Genomic DNA, 22,705 nt, shown 5'->3' with positions numbered 1-22,705 from the left:
CACTACTTGTGGCCTGGAGTTGTTGTAAGAATTCAATGCTATTATATATGCTAGGTGTCTGCTGTAGTGCCTAACAGATTGTGAACATTCAAATATGTAATTCCATCTTTTTATTTCACCTCTCCATCCAGAAGCTTGTGATTATCAAGCTGCGGAGCCAGGACAAACACATTTGGAATAATAGGAGAGTTACTGGGTAAAATTGAGTGGCACACATGCTAAGTACTGTGGGAATTCAGAGGAGACACATGAGGGAGGCTGGGAAAGTCAGGGAAGGCTTCCTGGGAGAGGTGGGATTGAACAGGTGGGAAAGGTGAGCTCATTTCAGGTCAGAATAACGACACGAATGAAAGCTAAGAGGTAGGAGTGAGCTGTGGCCTCTTTGTAGTAAGTATGAGGAGCCTGACTTGGTTCGTCTGGGATGTTCAGGAACAGGGAAGACAAGAAGATGAGCTGAGGGTTAGACAGGTGATTCCAGGACACAGCGAGCCATCAAAGGTTTTGAGTCAGGAGTGAAGGGACAGAGTGGTGTTTAAGGAAAACCAGTCTGGACCCTTGGGCAGGATGGACTGAGGGCAGAGAGCTGGGAGGTCAGAGGGAGGCGGATAGAGAAAGAAGGAGCTTGATGTAGATGTTCAGTAAAATAAGCATGTAATTACTAGGCAGGAGGCGGCAGTTCTTAGAGATACACGAGACCCCAAATCTAAGAACAAGAAGTTAGGCTAGGAATGAACACTCCTGGTGGTGGCAGCTGACAATTCATGCATCCTACATGGGCATCATCACACGAGGGCTTGTCCAGAAGTCTCCTGCCAGGAGAAGGAAGAGACTGATGAGTTCAAAGCATCTCTCTCTACCCGAGAGAAGTCAGATCTACTGCAGGAGCCTGTTGACCACAGCCTTCTCCTGAGGTGGCTGCAGATGCCGGGATCAGGGGCGGGCATTGGCCCAGGGCAGACTGACCATGGGCTGGGCAGAACGGACTACCAGGTGGCCTGCCAGGAAAGAGTTTATCAAAGAAGGATAATGATAATTAACTGAAACAGCCAGATTCTCCCAGAAATTCAAAATGAATCTATGATGACTGCGTCCTTCAATGGTAGGGAGAGAAGCAGAGGGAATCAGGGCTGCACTCATGGCAGGGGACCTTAGGAGGTATCCATGCCCCATGCTGCTGAGCGGCCACAGGATCATGCAGTCTCTAAAGCATCCTTGGACCTCGAGTCCCCTCCCTACCAGCTCTTGCACATACAGGGGTAGCATTGCATAATGATCATGGGCACAGACTTGGGGGCCAAACCATGCTGTTTATTATCTATTGATTTGGGGCCAGTTACTCAATCTCCACATGTCCAGTTCCTTCATGTATAAAATGGAGATAAAATAATAGTATCTGTCTCATTGGGTTGTTGTAAGGATTAAATGGGTCAATATATAAAACATTTATTACTGGGCCTGGCTTATTATTATTATTAGCATTTTCTGAATCTCCAGTTCTTCCTGCATGTGCCCCACCCCCTGCCCCCAGCTGTCACCATAGCTTCCCACAAGGCCTGGCTAAATGGTAGAAAATCCCATTTGCCTTATTTCCATGTCTGTTCTTATAATAAACTTTCCCATTATTTGAACTAACTGGAGAGGGTCTCTGTTCTTGGAAATGGGAAGAGCTGTTACAGTATAAGCTGTGGATTAAGTCAGGTGAAACTATGGATGTTAGAACAAGCACACAACACTCCTTGGGAGTCTTGGGAAAGGAGATTGGAGCTTTGGGGCCGTCCATAAAACCCACAGTCCAGGCTGTGTGGCTGGCAGGGCAGGGAGGGTCTTCGAGCTGCCTTCTCTTGAAGTCATTGTGTTTTAGGGTCTATCCACTTCCTCCGCTCCAGCCACACACTCCAAGGAGCAAGTAGACATCAAGGAAAATTATCCTAGGGAGAGCAGGTATGCAAGGCCAACATGAGTACTGTCACTTACTAGTTTTATTTCTCAGTGTAAAAAATATAAATTAGCTTTCTGAATCCAAGTCACTCATGGGCAGTGTGACCCATTTAAAAATATTCACCAGACCCACCTGGGCTCCCATTTGTGAACAAGACAGTGCAGCCCCTTGGTGAAGAGCTCTGAGTCACGTATGGATTAAAATCCTGGTTTATAATCTTGACTGAGAAATAACCCAGACTCACAAGGCCTCAGCTTCTCAACTTTAAAATGGGGATAATAATGGTATCTACATCATGAGTTACCGAGATCAAAAAACATAAGGCATTTAATAAGCACAAAAAAATGTGGTAACTATTAAATGATGGTGATAGTGGTGATGATGATGATGATGGTGATGGTGATGGAGAAGAATTCAGGTTTTTGGATCTGCGTAAATAAGGACCAGGTAGCTCCTGGATCGTGGTGGGCCCTAAAGTCCTCCAGCAGCCTGGGATCTTCATACACATTTATCTTAGAAGTAATAATCATTCTTAAAGACCCAGTTAAAACCAATGAAATGAACAGGAAAATACAATCCACTTTTTGGTGGAATCCCAGTTTGGGGCTTTGGATATGCTTTATCATTTGATAGGAAGTTGTGTGTGTATCTATTCTTTTGAAATATACAACATTCCACATGAAATACTGAACACTCCCTGGGAAAGCAATTCTACCTGTTGAACTGAGCATAAACAATAACTTTTCAGATGAATTCTAAGCCTTGGCCTCAGCAGGCTGTGCCCTCTCCTTTCGAGGTTGCACCCTGGCTGGTTCACTCCTCCCAGGAGACCCGTGAGGAGATGATAGAGTATTTTAGTTTATGTCTGAGCAGAGTAAACAGATAGTGTTAAAAAATCGTCAGTGAAGGTCTCATTAAAGCAGAATTTAAAAATGTCAATAAGAACTAAAAAACCAAATGTGGTCATTCAACTGCAATTAAGACAATGCTTTTATTATGCATAGGATTTAAAATCCACCTTGGGGTGACTGATGTCATTTTCCAAATTCTAAGCAGTCATGTGTTAGTGTCTGAACCTGTCCCACCATCAAGACCTGGCAGCAGGATTTCTGGAAGTCACCAGCACCCAGCTTCTTCATGCCACATGTGACCACAGCCACTTTCCCCAAATTCCACCTGGCTGCCTGCCTCTCCCAAGCTCTCCACTCCAGATCCACTCATCTCCAAACCCCTAATTCCCCCCCTTCTTTCAACCGATCCCTTAGATGTCACTTCCTGTCCAGCTCCAGAGCAGTCTCAACTCTTTGAGCTGAAGGTCACAGGTTATCCAATGCACTGCCCTGTCTCCCCCGGGACACTTTAAACCCAGCACAAATGTGCAGATGGTGCTATTTCTGCTCCCATGGCTGAGCTATTTGTGATTCATTCCTTTCCACCATGTCTTTCCTTGGCTTCTGATGGTGATCAACACATCAGGAGGTTTTTCCCCAGGAAAAGTGTGTAGACCTATACAGAGGTAAGCGGGGGGTAAATTAAGTGGACACCAGCCCTCGGGTTATGGTTTATGACCAGGCCTCCCCTGCACCCCTCCTCGCAAGGCCCTCCAGCTACATCTCAGTCAGAAGTGGGGGGCTGCAAGTGGTGCCAACAGCCGGGTGGCAGCACATCTGAAGATAATGGGGCTCTGTTCTCCTGAGAGCAATGGAGATGACCCAGTGTTCCAGATCAGACCCCTCTCACATACCCAACACACTGTGCTCTAATTTCCTTCTTTTTTCTGTCTCTTCCCATGAGATCCTTCAGAGGTAGGACAGATTTTATTCTTTGTCTCTTCATAACATCAATGGCTACCATACTGCTCGGTACACAGTTGGCACAGAATAAGTGTTTCTCGAGGGTATGCATAAATTAATCCCGGTATTTTGGAAAGAGACCAAGATGAAGAGAGGTGAGGTGCCTTGCTTAAGATCACACAATCGATTGGTGATAAGGCTGGGTCTGGAACTCAGGTCTTCTGGCTCCCAATCAGTATGATTTCCCCTATGCTGAGAAGCTATTCTGTAGCTTGTGGGGATGATGGTGAGGAGGGCCGGTGGCAGCCCATGTTCCCAGATACCCCGACAATCCACTGGGTTTTGGGGAAAGGGCTTGATCAGCAGATTGAGGGTCGACCCACCATGTCTCTTTCCAAAGTCTTGGCCCCATCACATCATCTAAAGCAGTAATCTCTCGTCCAAGTCTTCCAGTGGGCACAGCCAGAGGTCAAGTCACCAGGCGCTTAGTTTGAGCCCTGAACTTAGAGGGGCTAACACCACCATCTCAGGAGCCAAGGGAGAAACTGGACCCTCGGCCCCAGAGCCCAAAGAAGGGGAAGACCTTCTGATTGAAGGAGGCAGTGAAGGTGTAGATGGGCTCCTGGGTGGTGGCGTTGACAAAGGTAACCCAGCCCACCTCATAGTCCAGAGACACCCGTACCTGCCGGGGCTGCTTCTCCAGGACCAGCCGGGTGGGGAAGTTGCCCAGAGCCGAGATGAAACCCCAAGCCAGCCTCACGGCCCACACGCCCTCCTCCGGCCGCAGCCGTAGCTCCCCCTTGCGCCGCGCGTCCTCGCTCATCACACCCACCGTGCAGCTGCCGCCATGGGCCAAGTCAACATTCACCACCCACGTGTGCCGCCCCCCTGTGAAGCCGCTGTGGGCCAGGACACAGGTGGCCCTGTCAAAACGCTGGGGGCTGTCCGGCGAGTTCTGCCACTTGTAGGAGAACCGAACCCGCTGGTGGTCCTCGGACAACAGGAGCTTGGGGTGGGATGTCTGGGGGTCCAGGGTGATGTGAGCTATGGGGGAAACCAAAAGGACACAGGTGTCAGTAGACATGCTATTACCTCCGAGGAAGGCCAGCAAACGTCTCCTGGCACTCACTTCTCAGCGTTAACTCTTTCCAACAATGTGTGTACTGGCCACGCCAACCAGCAGCAGGGGCATCACCTGGGAACTCGTTAGAAATGCAGAGTCTCAGGCCTCACCCCAGACCCACTGAGTGAGAATCTGCATTGCAACCAGATCCCCAGGTGACTCGAGTGCACGTTAAAGCCTGAGAAGCCTGTCCTGGAGGGCACGATAGCTTGGTGGTATCTTGCTCTCTCTGTATGCGGTCTTCTGGAAAACTGTTCTGCTCTCCTCAAACTGGTTGACTTCCAGAGCTGTGCGTGTCTGCTCTGACCCACCTCCTACCTGGTAACACCCCGTGTCCTTCCCCAGCAAAGGCTGGAGAAATCCTCCCTGTGTTCCAAACGTCATGATTCTCCCTCTGCTTACCTCCCAGGGGAGCTTCTGACTCATTTATACACAGTCTTTGCCCCAGTCGGGTTCTCTGCTTAACTGCAGGTTATTTACCTGCCCCCATTATTTCTAAAACTGTCTGTTTAATGACTATTTTTAATCCCAAGAACTTCTTTAGGCCCTTGTATGTTGCTATTGTTAGCATCCATAAATTGAGAGGAAACCCTAAATTCCCACATGTATGTGCATCAGAGGACCTCATCCCATAGTGCTGTGACTCCCCAGGGCCTTTGGCTGACAGGGGGAGCAGCAGCCTTGAATGGGGTCCGTCTGTTCCCGCCTGTGCCCTCCCCGGGCTGCCCTCCCTCTGTCATCTGTGAAACCGTATCAGAGAGGGAGCCTGGGTTCCTGAGAACTCTAAGAATGTGGTTCTAAACCCAGATCAAAGTTCTCCTCATCCAGGAAGTCTTTCTTGGTAGATCTTTCCCCATTCTGGTTTACTCTTTCTGTGTCCTCAGCTCAAGCAGATTCAGAACGTGAGCTTTGTGCCAAGCATGCGGGGTGCCTGCCTGTCCTTTCGCCGAGCCCGCCCGAGAGCCTTCCAAAGGCAGTGGCACACACGCACAGACACCCCCCATATATGCACATGTATGTATATGTGTGTGTGCTTATACAGATGGCTATTGTAGTGCCCAGTGCAGAAACCTGCAAAATTGTTTCTCCTTTTCAATTTTGGACTCCTCGCTGCCTCCCATCCTGATATAGGCTGCTCACCTGGCTCATAGTCCAACTCAAAGCAGAGTTTTTCTGTAAAGAGGAAATAACACAGGATGAGATTTCATTAATCTCATAAAACCATAGAATATTTCTAGTGCTGGGGAAACTGAGGCCCAGAGAAGGGATGGGACAAAGAGTAGAATGGAGGCTGGAACCCTCTAGACCTGTGGTTCTGAACTTGAGCATACCTCAGCATCAATGGGAGCACTTGTTAAAACACACGTGTTTCTGTCAGTAGATCTGGGGTGGGGCTGAGAACGTACATTTCTAACCCCACCCGAGCTCTGAGCTGGCAGGGACCAGGTCCGTTTTGCTCACCTCCGGTCCTCAGTGCCTTGCACAGTGCCCAGGACAAAGCACATGCTAAAGAAACATCCACTTAATGAATGGACAAGGGGGTTAATTTATTTCTTGTCCTTCTTGCAAATAATTTTTGGGATGATCAACAGTCAGCCTTTGATTAGAGTAAAATTCCCCTCACTACCAGGGCACTGGGAGTAATTATAGGAAGTGAACTTTGGGGAATAGTTCTTCTAGGGGGAACGTTTTGTGGGTGGGTCATTTTGAAATAGGTGGCATCACACATGATGTCACAGTGTGGGGGACAGGGGGTGGCAGAGTGCAAATTCCTGACTCACTCTCATTCTAACCCTCCACGCCCTTTCCTGCCATCACTCCTTGTTCTGGAAAAGGGAGGCACAGGCCCTACAGGGCAGTCCAGCACTGAACCAGAGTGCAGGAAAAGAGAAGGGAGGGCAGACTCAACTCCCACAGGACGAAGATAAACACTGTTCTTGGCTAATAATTAACAATGCTCATTATCAAAAGTTATCATATATTACAAATGCTGCTGTGGAGTTTTTAAATTATTGAGAATGGCAGATTTTGCTAATCATTATCTTTTACATTACTTAATGCCTATTGATCAAACTTATTAAACTATTTTTCAAATCTTATTTTTTTTTCAGAAATCTTCACGTTTATTATCTCTATTGTTACATCATTCTGATAGGCAGGTTTTACTTAAACACTGGCAAATAAGGAGATCAGGGTGCAAAGAGGATTCAAACCTTGCCAAAGGACAAACACCCACTCAGTGGTGTAGCATGGAGGCCCTTCCTAAACCCAGGCTCCACGCCCACCTGTGCTCTGAGAAAACCCGGGGTCCTCTTACCCAGAAACATCTTCGTCTCCCTCTGCAGCGGGAGGGCCTGCTGGGAGAAGTCCCGAATCCTCTGGCCCAGTTCAGGGGACACAGCCTCTGGTTTCCGGCACTTTCTGGTTTCACATCTAGGGGCACAGAAATCATGGAGTCTGGGAATAATTCTCCTTAGCAATGCCTCCCCAGACTCAGCCGGCCACCATCTTCTCACCGGAAGTGTCAGTTCCCACAGGCAGACACACTTTCTCTAGGATGGGAGCCCGCCACCCACTAAAGGGCAATGCCGTGTGTGGGATGTATCCATGGATATACATGAGGACGTGAGGGTTTACATGTGAATTTATGTCTTTAATGTGAGAATGTTGTATATTTGTATGGTGATAACTAGGCACCCGGGTGGTGCATCTCTGTATATTTCTGTGGGAAAAGAGAAGAGAGAAACTATATTGCTTACCTTATTAGAGTGCTTCTGATATCCTAGGAAAGAGAGAGAGGGAGAGAGCAGGGATTCAGTTGTCACCTCTTCCACTTTCCTTATAACTATAAAAGACAAAATACCACATTTCTAGACCAGCGTCCTATCCTTGGATAGAAAAATGTCACCAGATCCATAGAGTCATAGAGTTTTAGGGCTCATCAGACTTCAGGGACCATAGAGTCCACCCCCTTTATTTAAAGAACCAGAATGGTGAAGTGACCTGCACCTGCTGGTTGGAAGTAAAGGTAAGGCTAACACCAAGGTCTCGGGTTTCTCAGTCCAGAGTGCTGCCCCTAAATCAGGCTGCCTTCCTGATGCCTTGTTGGGATCCCCAAATCTCTCCTACAGTGTGAGGAAGTGAAATACACCAGGATAAACTTCCTGATGGGTGGATGGTGACACTGAGGTTATGGTTGGCCCTGGAAATACCACCTGACATTTGTTTGTACAGTACTTTATACTTTTCAAAGTGCCAAGTTCACTTCCATTTTATCACTGGAGCCTCACAACATTTCTGGGAGGTCATTAAGAAAAGTATCCTCCCTATCTGATGGATGGTGGGATGGAGAGAGAGGCCAAAGAGGGAAAATGACTGGAGGACTCTTGGAGAAGCATGGGCTAGAATTCAGTCCTTCTGGTCCTGTGGTCCCTCTTCTACTTGCGATACACAGATGTTTGAGTAAAGGGGAGAAAGCTTTGGAAAAGGTAAAAATGCAATAACTCAATGGAGAGCAATGGAGAGAAGAGGTGGGGGCAGGATTCAAGTCTCACCGTCAGGAGTTCCTTTGCTGGCCTCTCGTTCTTCTCTTCCAGTTCTGCAATCAGAGTGCTAAACCGGCAGATCTCCCCAGTGGCCAGGATATCAAACTCATCCCGGTGCTTCAGGATGTCCTCATCCAGCCTCTCCAACTGGGCTAACAGGATCCTCTGTTGTTCCTCCAGGAACTGGCTCAGATGTGCAAACTCAGAAACCACCTTTTGTCTCTTGGTGGCCACCTGAGTCTGAGGGGCAGGAGGAGACCCCAGGAAGAAGTTATTTCTCCTCCTCCACTTCCTCCCCTTCCTTTTTCTTCTTCCTTACTTTACTCCCTTCTCCCTTCTGGCCCAGATCCACATCCTTCAAGGTTCAGTGGTAAAACCAGAGCTCTTCCCTTGTCCCCAGATAGACTTGGAACTACGGCATGGTTTCCTTTCTAGCTACTATCCCACTTCTGAGGCCCAGTGTTGCCTCATCACCATCTGCTAGAACTTCTAAAAGGAGTAGGGCGTGGAGGAGGTGTAGGGGAAGACGTGGGGACACCCTACTTGTCTTTTATGAAGTGCAGGCTATGTGCACAGCACTAAGCTACTTTTCAGGCACAATTTCATTCAATCTCTACGGTGATTCATGAGGTAGTGACTATTTTTGATCTCTATTTTACAGATAAGTAAACTGAGGTTAAAGAGTTGCTTGAGGTCATATGGCTGGAGTCAGAATTCAAACTCAGAATGACTTTGAAGCCCCATGTGCTCTCTTGCCTCAGTTTCAGGGAGGCCATGGACCCTGAGGAGGGGGAGGGTGTGGGAAAGGGGTGACACCTACCAGGAGGACTTGTATTCTGCGGTTCTCTCTTGACTGGATTCCTCGAATCTCCTCTCTCTCTTTCTCCAGACACTCAAGACACTTCTGTATTTGTTCCTAGGGAGAACGAACATAACATATTTAAGATGGAAAAAAATTATTTGTTAAAGGGTGTCATCTCAGCCCACCCTCTTTGTGACCCAAGGAAAGGAATCATGGCCTCAGCTGACAGTGCCTGGGCCTTAATCATCCTTGATAGCTTATGCTCTCTGGATCTTCTTCTTGCTTTGTCCTTCAAGAATTTTGATCAAGTCTTTCCCCTTTTCATGTGCCATCAGAGGCTATGATTCAGTTTTCCCGCTTGAGCTTTTCTTTCTTGAGATTAAACATTCTAATATTTTTGCCTTTGGTAAGTGACATCTGGGCTCTGTCCTGAGCTTCTGAACCTATGATATGCCCTTCGTTTAAGTTATTCCAAGTTTATGCTCATGTCCCAGAGGGAACAAGTCCAAATAACAACCCTCCCTTAAAATGCATCAATTATCTGCATATGTTTCTGGAGTAGAGAAGAACTTGGATAATGCAAAAATAATCAATGAATTGTTTAAGCAATCATTTACTCTAGAATAGAATTAATGCCCATATATATGTAATTTCAGAACTAAATATAGAACTCTCACCAAGTGCTAATTAACTGATTAACACATTCAAACACACCTAGACAACCATTCGTACTAAAACACAACAAAAACAGCACACTCATTTGATGTAAAATCCTTCACCACTTATATTTACCAAACCTACAAATATATGTCAACACTAATTAATTCACAAACACTAGCACTCAAACAGTTGCACTTATTTACTCTTCCAAATACACACACACCCAGACCCTCCACTACACCACACACACTTATAAACATACAAACTTGAATGCATACACACATTCGAATGCAAACACAGACATCCTCAGTCACAACTCCCTGACACATTGCACAGACACACACATTCACATTGTGTTCATTTATTCATTAAACAAGTATTTCTTAAGGTCCTATTAAGTGTTGAGTCCACGTAAACAACAGAGAACACACAGGAAAGCATAAAACATAAACACACCATCTTCCTTCCTCACCTGGATCTATTGCCTGGGTGATGGCATAAGGGGGAAGGAGAAACTGGCTTGGGGCTGGCGGGAATTATCCACAAATCTGGCCTGATCCTCTGAGTGTGGTTCAACCCCAGACGGCCCACCCGCGGAGACCCCACTGTCCTCATTTCCTACCCGATAGGGACCAGCCGCATCCTCCAGAAAGCGCACGGTGTGAGCCCTGTGCTCCGGCGCCTCGCGGCACATCACGCACAACTGAGCCTCATCATCCTCGCAGAAGAAGTAGATCTTCTCCCCGTGCTCCTGGCAGACATCCTCCTCTTCCCGGCCCGGCGTGGACACCAGCTTGAGGCGCTCGATGTTCTCCACCACGCTGGCCAGCTGCCAGTTGGGCCGGAAGCACCCCGGGCGGAAAGGCTCCTTGCAGAGCGGGCAGGTGAGGGGCTCCTCGGGGTCTGGGCCCGGGGTCTCGCAGTAGCGGGTGAGGCAGCCGCGGCAGAAGTTGTGGCCACAGTCGATGGTGACGGGCTCCCTGAGGGTGCCTTGGCAGATGGGGCAGTTGACCTCATCCGCCAGGCTGGTCACAGAGGGGGCCGTGGCCATGCCGGTGCTCCTGCGTAGAGTCCAGATTCAAAGTTGATCCTGGAGGTTGCTGGCTCAGCTCGGCAGAGCGGGAAGGGCTGGGGAGGCTGTGAGGACGCAGGCCACACACTCACCCCACATGGCCCACGATCAGACACAGGCACATCTCGCTTAAGCATCGACACCCGCACAGTCTCACACACACTCACACATGCAGGTCACACACAGGCAAGGCTTCCACTTGCATCTCTGATGGCCAGCATCTTTTTGTCCTGCTTTCTGAACAGCGGAGATGGAGAAATAGCAGAGGAGGGTGAGGAAGTAGGGGTCACAGCCCTGCAGGGTGACCTCAGTTGCTCTCTGGCTCGGAGCCCCTGAGCTGGGGCTCACCGTTCCTTCCCGTCCATCCAGAGACACTGACAGTAATAGGGAAGTGATGGTCTCTCTGTTGAGAGACTGTCTGCTGTTGAGAGAAATCTTTCTTCTTTGGGGGGCAGAGGGGAGGAGGGCCCGCCTGCCTCCAGGGAGATTGGAGGTATCAGTCAGCCCAGGGCTTGCCAGTCAGTGGGCAGGGGTGTGTGGGACCCAGATAAGGTCACTGTGCCTGGCTGTACACAGCCCAGTGTGGGGTAGGAGAAAGAAAAGTAGTAATGGCCAGCGTTTATTTATGACAACCATATACCTCACTCTGATATAAGCAATTTAAACAGGATCTTACTAATTCCTCCTGTCTACCCTGTAATGTAGGTGCTGGTAGGATCTTCATTTTATAAATGAGGTTATTTGGCTTGCCCAAGTTTGCACATGTAGGAAAGTGGGGGTGACCCTGATTTGCAGGAAGGTCTGTGTATCTCCAGAACAGTGCTGATCAATAGAAATATAATGCAAGCCACATATGAGACTCAAAATTTTCTAGTAGCTGTGTTTAAAAAGTAAAAAGCAAAGGGTGAAATTCATTGCAATTATGTATTTTATTTTTCCCAAAATGTCCATAATATCATTTCAACATGTAATCAATATAAAAATATTAACAATATATTTTGCAGTCTTTTTTATTGGTGCTAAGTCTTTGAAATCCCAGGGTACATCTCAATTCAGACTTGCCACTTTTCAATGCTCAGTAGCCACATGTGGCTGGTGGCTCTTGTATCAGATGGTAGAGCTCCAGAGCCTGCCTTCTTGGGCAGGGAGAGCTGGTGGGCAGGGTGGGAGGGGAAGTGATATACTCAGTACTTTGAATGAAAAGGGAGAGAAAACAGGGTGCTGGGCTGATCATTCAGTAGGAAAATGGAAGGAGGCGTGGTTTCCTCCGCATTTGCAGGGTGTCAGGGGAGTGGATAGAGAACCGTGGCTATCTGACCATCTTCTTGGCTTGCAGCACAGGAAGAACACGGGGTTTGAAGCGGGGAGACTCGGCTTGTCCCCAGCCTTGCTGCTTTCTAGCTCTGGGAAAGTCACTCAGCCTTTCAGTTTACATTACCTTCTCTGTAAAATGTAAAGAGCAGTTGCCAGAATTGGATCTAATAATATGAAAAAGCTAAGCCCGAGATAAATGTGGTCATATTTATTTTTCTGAGTTTTCTAAATTTTTGTTTATCAATGTGAATCAATTGCATTATGGTTTCTTGCCTTCTCTGACATGCAGTTAAGTAAAACTGAAGTCCACTGTCACCCAAACCCCAGTGAGGGCATTGGCACCGGGTGGCAGGCGATGACTAAAGGAGAGATCAGCACAGGGAGATGAGGTGAGACGAGGAAAGGAGGGCAGAGGAGGGGATCCAATAAGCAATCCCTATGTGGCACCGACCCCCAGCACCTGAACAGAGCACCCCCCCGCCAACCCCCACCCCACCCCCCACCCCGGTCTCCGGAAGTCAAGTGCCTGCCACTCTGCTTGGACTTTGCCACTGTGGGTGTGCCCCATTGCTGGAGTTTATGGCTCCTACCCACTCAGTCTGACAGGAAGCGTCTCCTCCCCAGTGCTGCCCATCCCACTGTGGTCAAGGAAGGGATTCCAGGAAAGCCCATCTCCCTGTGACTTCATGCTCTTCTGCCCACCATCCCCCAAGGACTGGAAAGGACCAGAGTAAAGCCACGGTGAGGACTGGGCCACTGGGAAATGCTGGGTAATTCAAGATGCCCTGGAGTTTGGACCTACCCAGCTGGTGGGTGGTGACCAAGGGCCCTGGGGAGGTGCAACAGGTGGAGCCAGGTGGCTTCCCAATCCCGGCATTGCTGTCTTTCTCTCTTAGCCTCTTCCTTTCCCTTGGTGATTCCTTTAAAAGTGACTCAATTTCAGGGAAAGGGCATTTGTGTGAACGGACAGAGGCCAAGGCCTGAGGAGACAGGCTGGGGAAGGCTCCGTGATGCCCTCAACGCCCTCCCTGCAGACGGTCCACGAGGGGCCCACCTGTCCTGCCTGCTTGGGGCCCCTGGAGGATGCAGTGACCGCCACCTGTGGACACACCTTCTGCCGGCCCTGCCTCCTCCCACCCTCCCAGATGGGGACCCATCACTCTGGCAGGGTCCTGCTCTGCCCGCTCTGTAAGGAGAAGGGGCAGACAGAGACCCTCACAGCCCCTGTACCCCTGGGCCCTCTGGAAGAGACTTACTGCGAGGAGCATGGTGAGAAGATTTATTTCTTCTGTGAGAATGATGTGGAGTTCCTCTGCGTGTTCTGCAGGGAGAGTCCCTCCCACCAGGCCCACACCGTAGGGATTCTCGAAGAGACCATTCAACCCTACAGGGTAAGAAGTGTGGCCTTGCCCTGGGGCCTGTTTGGGACAGGACAATGTCCTGTCATGGGTGCAGAGAACGGGGTGGGAATCTGGATGAAAGGCCACGGCTCCTGCCTCAGGGGACACCAAGGCTCTAGAAACACTGGAGGGGACATGGCTCCACTTGGATGTGTGGGAGTTCACGGTCTTAGGGGGAAATTCAGCTCCAGCCTTCGGAGGACTCCCGCCACGATGGAGTCAACCCAGGCACTGCCCTTGTGGACCCCACAGTGCAACAAACACTTGACCTCGCTCACCAGGAGAACCCCATGCAAAGTTGGAATTCCTGCTGGCTATGGGAAGGCTGAGCTTGGTCTCCCAGGATTCACCTGGGATAAGGGATTTACCAAGACCCTGAACTGCTGGGGTTCAGGGAAAGAGGGAAGGAAAAGGGTGGCCTGTAAGCACTCTCTTCTTTTTGAGAAAGGAAGGTACAGCAGTAGACCAGCATTACAAGAATTTCCCCTCTGGTGTTGAAGGCACTACCCACTTTGCCTGCCTGTCAGATCTGTCTCTTGTCATTTAGTCTCCAGGTCTTGCAGTGGGTTCCTCAGAAACATCTCTCGAATGTTTAATTCTGTCTCATCCCCAGATCCAGGCCTTCACCATCTCTCGCCTAGACTTTGCATAGTCTCCATCATGTTCCCTGCCTCCTCCATTCTCACCCTTTCCCATCACCCTCCCATCTGCTGTGAGGTGCTGTGAGGCAGATCTTCCTAAAACACAAAGCTCATCATGTCACTGCTGTGCTCAAAATCCTTTCATGGATATGTAGTGCCCAAAGAAAGCCCAGTGTCTTTAGCCCTTTGTGGTCAGGATCCTGCCTTCATTTCTTGTCTCCCCTCTCAGCCACCCTCCCCAAGGCACCACGTGTTCAGCCAGACTGAGCTGTACTTGCTGGTTCCTGAACTATCTTACTCTTTCCTATTTCTAATGCTTCCCGTATGTAGTTCCTTTCTCCCAGAATACTCTCCTCTTCCTCTCTTGTCCAGTTGGAATTTACCTATCAAGGCCCAGTTTAAATACTTTTTGCTTTCTAAAAGCCTTCTCTTAACCATACAGGCAGAACTGTCCCCTCCTCTGTGCTTCTGTCTCACTGTGTGCACATCTCGGTATTTGCACGTCTATTTGTATCTTGATCACTTATGACTGATGGTGATCTCTTTAAGGACAAACATGGGGCCTTTTGCCCCTTCACCTCCCCTAGCACCTAACAGTGTACTCAGACCATAGTAGATAACTATTATTCATGAGTTGCATTATTAATTCAGCCACCACTTTGTGTCCATTTTCCCCACAGGAACGACTCAGGAGTCGGTTGGAATCTGTGAGTGTGCAGAGAGATGAGATTGAGGACAGGAAGTGTCAGGAAGACCAGAAGCTCCACGTGCTCCTGGTAAAGCCCACTTCATCAGCCACCTTCTCCTTTGGGGGTCTTCTTGAGAGACTCGAGGGAGGTCTCTTTTCTGGTGTCTGTTGCATGGCTCAAAAGAACAGGGAAACACTTCTCATCTGCTTCCCTATCTCTGTGTAAAGGCATCTGGAATCCAGGTTGTGGAATCCCAGAATGACAGGGCTAGAAGTGGTTCTGACATCTTCCACTTCAGCCATTTTTTTACAGAGCAGAAAACAGGTCCAGAAAAGGCCACACAGAAAGGCCACACAGAAAGCCCACGCACATGATGAAGTGACTAGAACCCAGGTCTTTTGAGTCTTAGGCCATTGCTCATCTCACCCCAGCTTGCCTGTCTGAAAGCATCACCCTTGGAAGGCAAGCTCAAGACTGGAGACTTATATTATTGTCTGGATCCTAGTCTTGTCCACAGGCTAGGGACTGTCTCCTAAGGGACAGGACACAGGCTGTCTCCTAAGGGACAGGAGGCTAATGGTGTGCTATCTCTGGATCTCTCCTACCTCTTTTTTTCATGCTACAAATCTATTCAGGAGAAAATCCAAAGCTAGGGAATTTCTGGTACTTTGACCAGGGAGGCAGAGTTTGGGGACATGAAGATCTCTCCAGCACCCCTCAACTCCCATCACATGTGCCCCGTGGGTGGAGACGATGTCTGAGACCAATGCCACACACTCTTCTGCCAAGCTGGGTTGATTGTAATCACACCTTCCCTTGGCCTCACTTTCTGAGAAATGACCGCAATCAGGTCCACTTTAGTCTAGGGAAGGTATGATAGAGTTAGGATGGTACTATAGATGCAGAAGGATTTTTTAAAAGTTCAGTATGGCTTAGAGAGCATAACATGGCATTATTATTAGAATCTCTAGGTAAGACCACTCTCCTCATTCGTAAGATCATTCTGAGACCTCTCTACCTCTGCCATGGTATTATTGTGGGGAATAAATCTTGGAACTAGTTACTCCCTACCCCTTTTTTTTCTTTTTAATTTTTTTATTAGAACAGTTGTAGATTTATAGAAAGATCATGCAAAAAGTTCAGAGTTTCAAATACACACCACCCCCGGCCACAGCTTTCCCTGTTAACATTTCAACAATAGTTGACACTGATGAACCAATATTATTATATAAGTTACTACAGTCCATAGTTTACATTAGGGTTCAATCTTTGTGGTATACATTTTTATGGTTTTTTTAAAAAATGATTTGTTTTGGTAACACACATGCAACATAAAATTTCCCATTTTAACCACTTTCCAGTGTTGTTAATTACATTCACAATGTTGTGCTACCATCACAATCATCCATTACCAAAACTTTTCTATCACCTATCCCTCTTAATAGTAAGTATATAGACGATCCTCTTGGAGCCCAGCTCCGTGAACCTCTCCCTAACCAAGTCTGTCTTTCTATCACTCCCAGACGCAGATGGAAACCAAGAAGCAGCAGGTGGAAGCAGCTTTTGAGAGGCTGCAGCGGGAGCTGGGGGAACAGCAGCGCCTCCTGCTGGCCACGTTGAGGGAATTAGAGCTGCAGATCTGGAAGGAGCGAGATGAATACCTTAGGACAGTCTCTGAGGAAGTGGCCCGGCTTGGAGCCCATGTCAAGGAGCTGGAGGAGAGGTGTCAGCAGCCAGCAAGCGAGCTCCTAAAAGTGAGTGACACCCCACTACGGCCTGGGATAGAGCAGGAGTTCCACAGTGAGGAGGCAGAATGCTCTCTTTTGGGGGACACCGTGCTGTGGACTGGAAGATGCTGGAGAGAGGGGGCAAAGGGAACTAAAGATTATTTCTAATAGGAGGGATTGATGGTTATCTGATTCCCTTGGTCCAGAGGGGATATGGGGACGAAGATGCTGGGTGACTTGTCCTAGCCATACACTGTGGTCATGTAAAGGAATCTGGAGCCAGTCTTGGGATTGAGTGGTGACCCTTCTAGCTATGTGACTCTGGCAAGTTTCTTAACCTCTCAAGACAAGGGAGTAATGATAGCACTTCCCTCATAGTGTTGTTGAAAAGATTCTAAGAAATAAACCATATAAAATGCTTAGCTGATGGCTGTTGTGAATATCATTAATATTATATTATCCAGTTTCACTTAACTAGTTTATATCATGAGGTTCAGCTGATAATTCAAGCTCTGGTCTCTGATCTCTACACACCTAACTGTTGGAGGCAGAACACATCCCCAGGATAAGGTGGAGACAGAGAAACCAGCACAAATGAGTGGCCACAGCATCCCAATTAGTAAGGAAAATTAAGGCAGAAAAGCACTCTAATGAGTAGGTAATTAAACAGGTAGAACTCTCTGGAGGAGGAGAGCTGGAGCTGATATTTTAAGGAAGAAAGGATGTGCAGGATCCCTGAGGTGAAGGACATGTGGAAACTAAGTTCATGCTCTTGTCTTTCTTTTGTAGGATGTCAGAGTCAACCAGAGCAGGTAGGGCCCATTCCCCAGTCCTACCTCCTTTAAACGCAACATCACTACTGAAGGGGGGCACTCACCAGCCCCTCATGAGGATAACTATGCAGAAAAGCCAAGGTGCTGTAACATAACACTGTCTCATTCACTCACACACAAACATCCAAACTCACTAAAGTGTTGTGTGCAAAGGTTGAAATCACTTACAAATTGATTATTTGGTACTGGGGGAATACTCCCCCCGCCCCAGAAGTGGTTATAAATAATAATCATGTTTTTGGGCTGATTCTAGAACATCTATTTATGCCACAAAATTATTAGTATTTAAGCCAGTGTCTAACACCATTTGAGATGTAAAATTTTAAAGGGGAATTATCTTCTGTACAATACAATAAATACCAAACCTGGGAGGACCAGAAATGCCTTTCATTCATCTCTTCCACTGAACTCCCCCTTTTTCCTTCAGATCTACTATAAGAGGGCGGCTACTAGGGTCTGGGATGCACTGTAAATATATGCACCTTTCCTTTCCTCCATGCTGTGAGCATTAGTAGTCTGCCCTGGGATGAGAAGAGACATAATGACATAGTAAGAAGAGAACATTTGTTATGTGCTGTGGGCCCATTTGTGAGCAGAGGGACTAAATCCAGGTACCCAAGAATCAGGAAGTACCTCTAAACACGATTTTCAAAGAGTGTTAGAGATTTAGATCTAGAAGGGTCTTCGAGGTCCTTGGACAAACAGCCCCAGAGGATGAAGTGCTTGCTCAAGGTCACCCGGCCAGTGGCTAGCAAAATGGGCTGGGACCAAAATTGGGGGCTTTTTCACTGTAATGTGTTTTTTCTTTCATCTCTCTTTTTCACCCAACCTCAGTCTCTTCCCCCTTGTAAAAATAAATAAATAACAACAAAAAAACCCCAAAAGAGCACACAAATTAGACTAGTTTAAGGCTATTTTCCAACTTGTGCCATGCTGCCCTCTCCATCCCCACAGGCCCAGCTATCCTCTTCCTTTTGGGTCTAACTAAAATGCCTCTTGCTTTAGCAGCTGTACATTTCCAGCAAAAGTAAAGAGATGATGTGCAATCTAATTTTCACTACAGATCCCAAGAGCATTCTGTAGTCTTATCTTAGCCTCCCTCAGCCTGTATCACCCAAACCTTATTTTTGGAATTTGGGCCTAACTGGTTACCAACTTGTCTGCAGATGTGAAATGAAGACTTTTGTGAGTCCAGAGGCCATTTCTCCCGACCTTGTCAAAAAGATCCGCAATCTCCACAGGAAAATACTCACTCTCCCAGAGATGATGAGAAAGTTCTCAGGTAAAAGGGAAGGGGCTGCAGCTTTCCCCGTTCCCATTAGCTGCCCTTCTGCTTTCCGCCCATCTCCATGTTTTCCCGCCTTCAAAACCTGGCTTAAGACGGCTTCCCTCTGGTAAGCTTTCCCTTAGTGATCCCACACCACTTGGGGGGACCATTTCCTATAGCATCTTCTCTGCTTCCCAAAGATGGGCACTCTGTGTCCTGACACTGGACTGGTTGTCCAAGAAGGGGGGGAGGGGAGTATTAGTATTTCTCTTCCATTAGACCGTCAGCAGCAGCCTTCTGTCCCTGTCCTCACACTGTACCTTGGCCACACTACCCTCGGGGATGCCTGTAAAAAACAAGTCACAGCTCTTTCTGTTTCTGATTCCTCAGAAAACTTGGAGCTTCATCTGCAAACAGATTCAGGTAAACAACGGGGGGTTGGGGGAGTTGCTCATTCATTCATCCACTCAGTTATTCATCTTTGCATGAACTTTGTAGCCCAATAGATTGGCTTCTCTGTTCTAGCTCTTGCTAGCTGTGAAATAGTGGCCAAGTCATTGAAACTTTTGGTCCCGCAATTTCTTCATATATAAAATGGGAAAAAATAGTACCTAGCCCATAAGTAGTTGTGAAGATTAAATGCATTAATATATGCAAAGCATTTAGGATAGTATCTGGCACACAGTAATTGTCCAATTAATGTTTGTTACTTGTATAGATGTTAGCATTCAAAAATACCTATCAAGCCTTTGTTTTATATACAGCACCGTGCCAGACTCTACTGAATTGGATAAAATACACAACTTTCCAAAAATGCTTTTGCTTTTAAATTGCTTCTTGATTTAGAAACTGCTTCCACAAGCATCATCCCATTCTGATATAGATCCTTACATCAGTCTTTTTCAAATTAACGTGCAGAAAAATCGCCTGGGGATCTTGTTAGAAGGCAGGATCCGATTCAGTAGGTGTGGGATGGGGCCCCAAATTCTGCGTTTCTGACAAGCTCCCAGGCGATGAGGTAGACGCTGTTGGTCCGGGACCGCACTTTGAGAAGCAAGGTCTTAAAGCACCACCTGGCGGTCAGGTAGAAGAGTTGTCCTCTGTCCTCATGAGACAGAAGGGGAAACTGAGCTGAGAGAAGCCGGGCCAATGCAGGCTGAACGCGGCCAGTGCTCTTTCTGCCTCCCACGCATGTCGTCACCTGCTCTAGGGAGACTCCTGTTGCCGCCTGCTCTTCTAATGCCCGCTCTCTCCTCCCTCTAGAGGGCGTCACTCTGGACCCTCAGACTGCCAGCCCGAGTCTGGTCGTCTCCGAGGACAGGAAGTCAGTGAGGTACACCCGGCAGAAGCAGAACCTGCCCGACAGCCCCCTGCGCTTCGAGGGTCTCCCGGCGGTGCTGGGCTCCCCGGGCTTCTCCTCCGGGCGCCACAGCTGGCAGGTGGAGCTGCAGCTGGAAGACGGCGGCGGCTGCATGGTGGGGGTGGCCCGGGAGGCGGTGAGGAGGGAGGCGGAGGTGGGCCTGAGCGCCGAGGAGGGCGTCTGGGCCGTCATCTTCTCGCACCAGCAGTGCTGGGCCAGCACCTCGCGGGGCACCGACCTGCCGCTGAGCGAGATGCCGCGCGTCGTGGGCGTCGCCCTGGACTACGAGGCGGGGCGGGTGACCCTGTTGGACGCCGAAACGCGGGCGCAGATCTTCACCTTCACCGCATCTTTCTCCGGCAGAGTCTTTTCTTTCTTTGCTGTCTGGAAAGCAGGTTCCTGCCTTACTTTGAAAGGCTGATGGGCACGCTAGGGTGGTGTAGAGGAGAAAGCAGTGCCCTGGGATCCAGCTCTACCCTGGTCAGCCGGGTAACCTTGGGGGGCTCATTGTCCTTTAGTGAGGCGAAAGAACAGCCGATTTCAGAGTCAGGGCAGCTTTGTGGTTGTTTTTATTTTATCTTGACGTCCTGATCTTCCTGCGATGCTCCAGCCTTCTCTGCTCCTCCCAGTAAAGAACCAGAGGCAAGCTTGGCTGATCTAAGTCACCAGCAAAGCTAGGAGCCAGCGAATGTTTGAAGGAAAAAAAAAAAAAAATCTAAAATAAATTTAAAATAATCTTCAAAATAATAATCATAGGAAAAACCAGAACTTTGTTGGGCTTGCACTAATTTTGACAGTTGACCATTGTTTTCATCTTGACGTACACATGGGGATGCTTCATCTTTGTAGGGCTTAGGGCTCATCACCCCTAGGTGGCCCAGGTCCCCTTCCTGTCTGATTCCCTTCAGGTCATTTCTCTAGATTTATAGAGAATGTCTTAATAAAGTGTGTAACCCAGACTTTCTACATTTCATGTGTCTAACCAACGCTGATGGGGCTGAAGAAAAGGTGCAAAGCTAGTGGAACCTCTCTGGGTGACAATTGGTGGCGAGGGGGGGAGGAGGGGCTGCAGAGGGTGGGTCCTGGTCCCTCTGTGACCAGGGCTTGTCCTTTCTTTTACTCAGGATCCCATTGTTCTATAAAATGAGGCTTTTATTCAGGTCTAGCTAACCTCCCAAATACTCATTATTGTTACTGTTGTTGTTATTATTTGAACATAGAAACAAACTACAGGTTAAAATAACTTCACAAAGCAAGTTATCAATCACTGTAATGGTGATGACTCTCCCTACTCCACCCTTTATGGTTCCAGCTCTCTCTCCTTTCAAGTGAAAGCCTCACTTTCTCATCCTCCCACCCTAACCCCTAAAGAAATCTACCTTCATCTGTATAACCCAGGCTCACTCTATATAGGACAATTCTCTCTGTAGCAGAGCACCTTCTTTTTTGTAGGAGCCCTGCTCCTGAAGCATGGGGTCAGATGTTTTAAAGGCACTCTAAGCCTTCATACTGCATGTGAATTTCATTACAAAATCGTAATGTGAATGACTGTGATTTAAATAATCACCCCCTAATTTACTTGTTGGGCAAATAGAGGTTCATGCTGTAAAAGAAACCAGAAGACGGGGTTTCTTCTGTCCTTCTGTGTGGTGGGCAGAACCAGCTGGTGTCTGATCCATAAAGAAATCAAGGTGTCTGGTAGTCCAACCTTTTAGTTGTAGTAGTATAGTACTTATAAAAGTAGTTTACGCTCATGGTTTAAAAAATTCCAGTGTTTTCAGAGAATAGGTGAAAAACCCTTCTCTCTACCCCACAGAGATAACTACTGTTTCAAATTTTTGTGTATCTTGCCAGTTTTGTGTACAAGGGTGCAGCTTTATTATTTTTTTTACACAAATGAGATTATACCATAAATACCCTTTTGCCACTCACAGATGCTCATTGAAACACTTGTGAAACATTACAGAAAGTTACAAAGTTAAAATTGTTTTTCAAAATTACACAGCTTTATTTGTTTATAACAAACTTGTGAAATACATAGGACGTATTTTGTTTTTCTCATTTTGCAGTTGGGAAAATCAGCGCACGGTTAAATGAACTTGTCTAACAAGTTGCACAGCTGGTTTTTGTGAACTGCTGGACGTGGAGTCTACAGGTCCTGACTCTCTGTCCCTAGACCTGTGACCCACCATGCTCAGACTTTCTGCACTCACATCCCAGCTTGGCCTTGTTTTACTTACTATGTGTTGAAACTAGTGTTTTAGACAGGCAGGGTTTTCTTGGTTTGTGAAATAGAAAAAACAAACAAACAATAGCTTACACTATATTTCCAAGTCTCTGGTGCTTCTAACTTTTGGGTGGCTCTGCTGAGGGATGTGGATTTGCACATTTGGGGACTTTGAGCCTATACTGAATTGCTGTGTATAAAAAAGGAAAGAGAAATTTTGAAACATGAGAGGAAGGTTTGGGAGCATCCAAGAGCCAAAGGTGAAGACTGGGACCTGCCTGGAGGAAAAGCAGAGGAAAAGAATCCATTGGAT

General features: G+C 47.7%; 2 protein-coding genes across 6 annotated transcripts; one reads left to right on the top strand and one right to left on the bottom strand.

Moving 5' to 3' along the window:
• Window positions 1–43: 43 nt before the first annotated feature.
• Window positions 44–11,337, bottom strand: TRIM10 (tripartite motif containing 10). Of its 5 annotated transcripts, XR_005218119.1 has the most exons (9): window positions 10,485–11,337; window positions 9,221–9,316; window positions 8,410–8,640; window positions 7,615–7,637; window positions 7,173–7,288; window positions 5,996–6,028; window positions 4,415–4,776; window positions 2,680–2,770; window positions 44–809 (listed from the first exon to the last, which is right to left on the bottom strand). XR_005218119.1 is itself a non-coding variant. In XM_037844799.1 (8 exons), the coding sequence occupies exons 1-8, from the start codon at window positions 10,911–10,913 to the stop codon at window positions 783–785; spliced, it is 1,317 nt and encodes a 438-aa protein (XP_037700727.1). In that variant the 5' UTR covers window positions 10,914–11,337; the 3' UTR covers window positions 44–782. The 5 variants fall into 5 exon arrangements, 4 of the variants coding, with proteins under 4 accessions (XP_037700727.1, XP_037700729.1, XP_037700728.1 ...); XM_037844799.1 differs by lacking the exon at window positions 2,680–2,770; XM_037844801.1 differs by lacking the exon at window positions 44–809 and having other exon boundaries at window positions 1,609–2,804.
• A 1,921-nt stretch (window positions 11,338–13,258) lies between these two features.
• On the top strand, window positions 13,259–21,008 carry TRIM15 (tripartite motif containing 15). The gene is made up of 7 exons (XM_037844802.1): window positions 13,259–13,639; window positions 14,970–15,065; window positions 16,502–16,732; window positions 17,495–17,517; window positions 18,705–18,820; window positions 19,196–19,228; window positions 20,069–21,008. The coding sequence occupies exons 1-7, from the start codon at window positions 13,259–13,261 to the stop codon at window positions 20,584–20,586; spliced, it is 1,398 nt and encodes a 465-aa protein (XP_037700730.1). The 3' UTR covers window positions 20,587–21,008.
• The last annotated feature ends 1,697 nt before the right edge of the window (window positions 21,009–22,705 follow it).

Source organism: Choloepus didactylus, chromosome 7 (assembly GCF_015220235.1).
Source record: "Choloepus didactylus isolate mChoDid1 chromosome 7, mChoDid1.pri, whole genome shotgun sequence".
Taxonomy (NCBI): domain Eukaryota; kingdom Metazoa; phylum Chordata; class Mammalia; order Pilosa; family Megalonychidae; genus Choloepus; species Choloepus didactylus.
The sequence above is the reverse complement of the archived record's forward strand: the minus strand, read 5'-3'. Positions and strand labels throughout refer to the sequence as shown.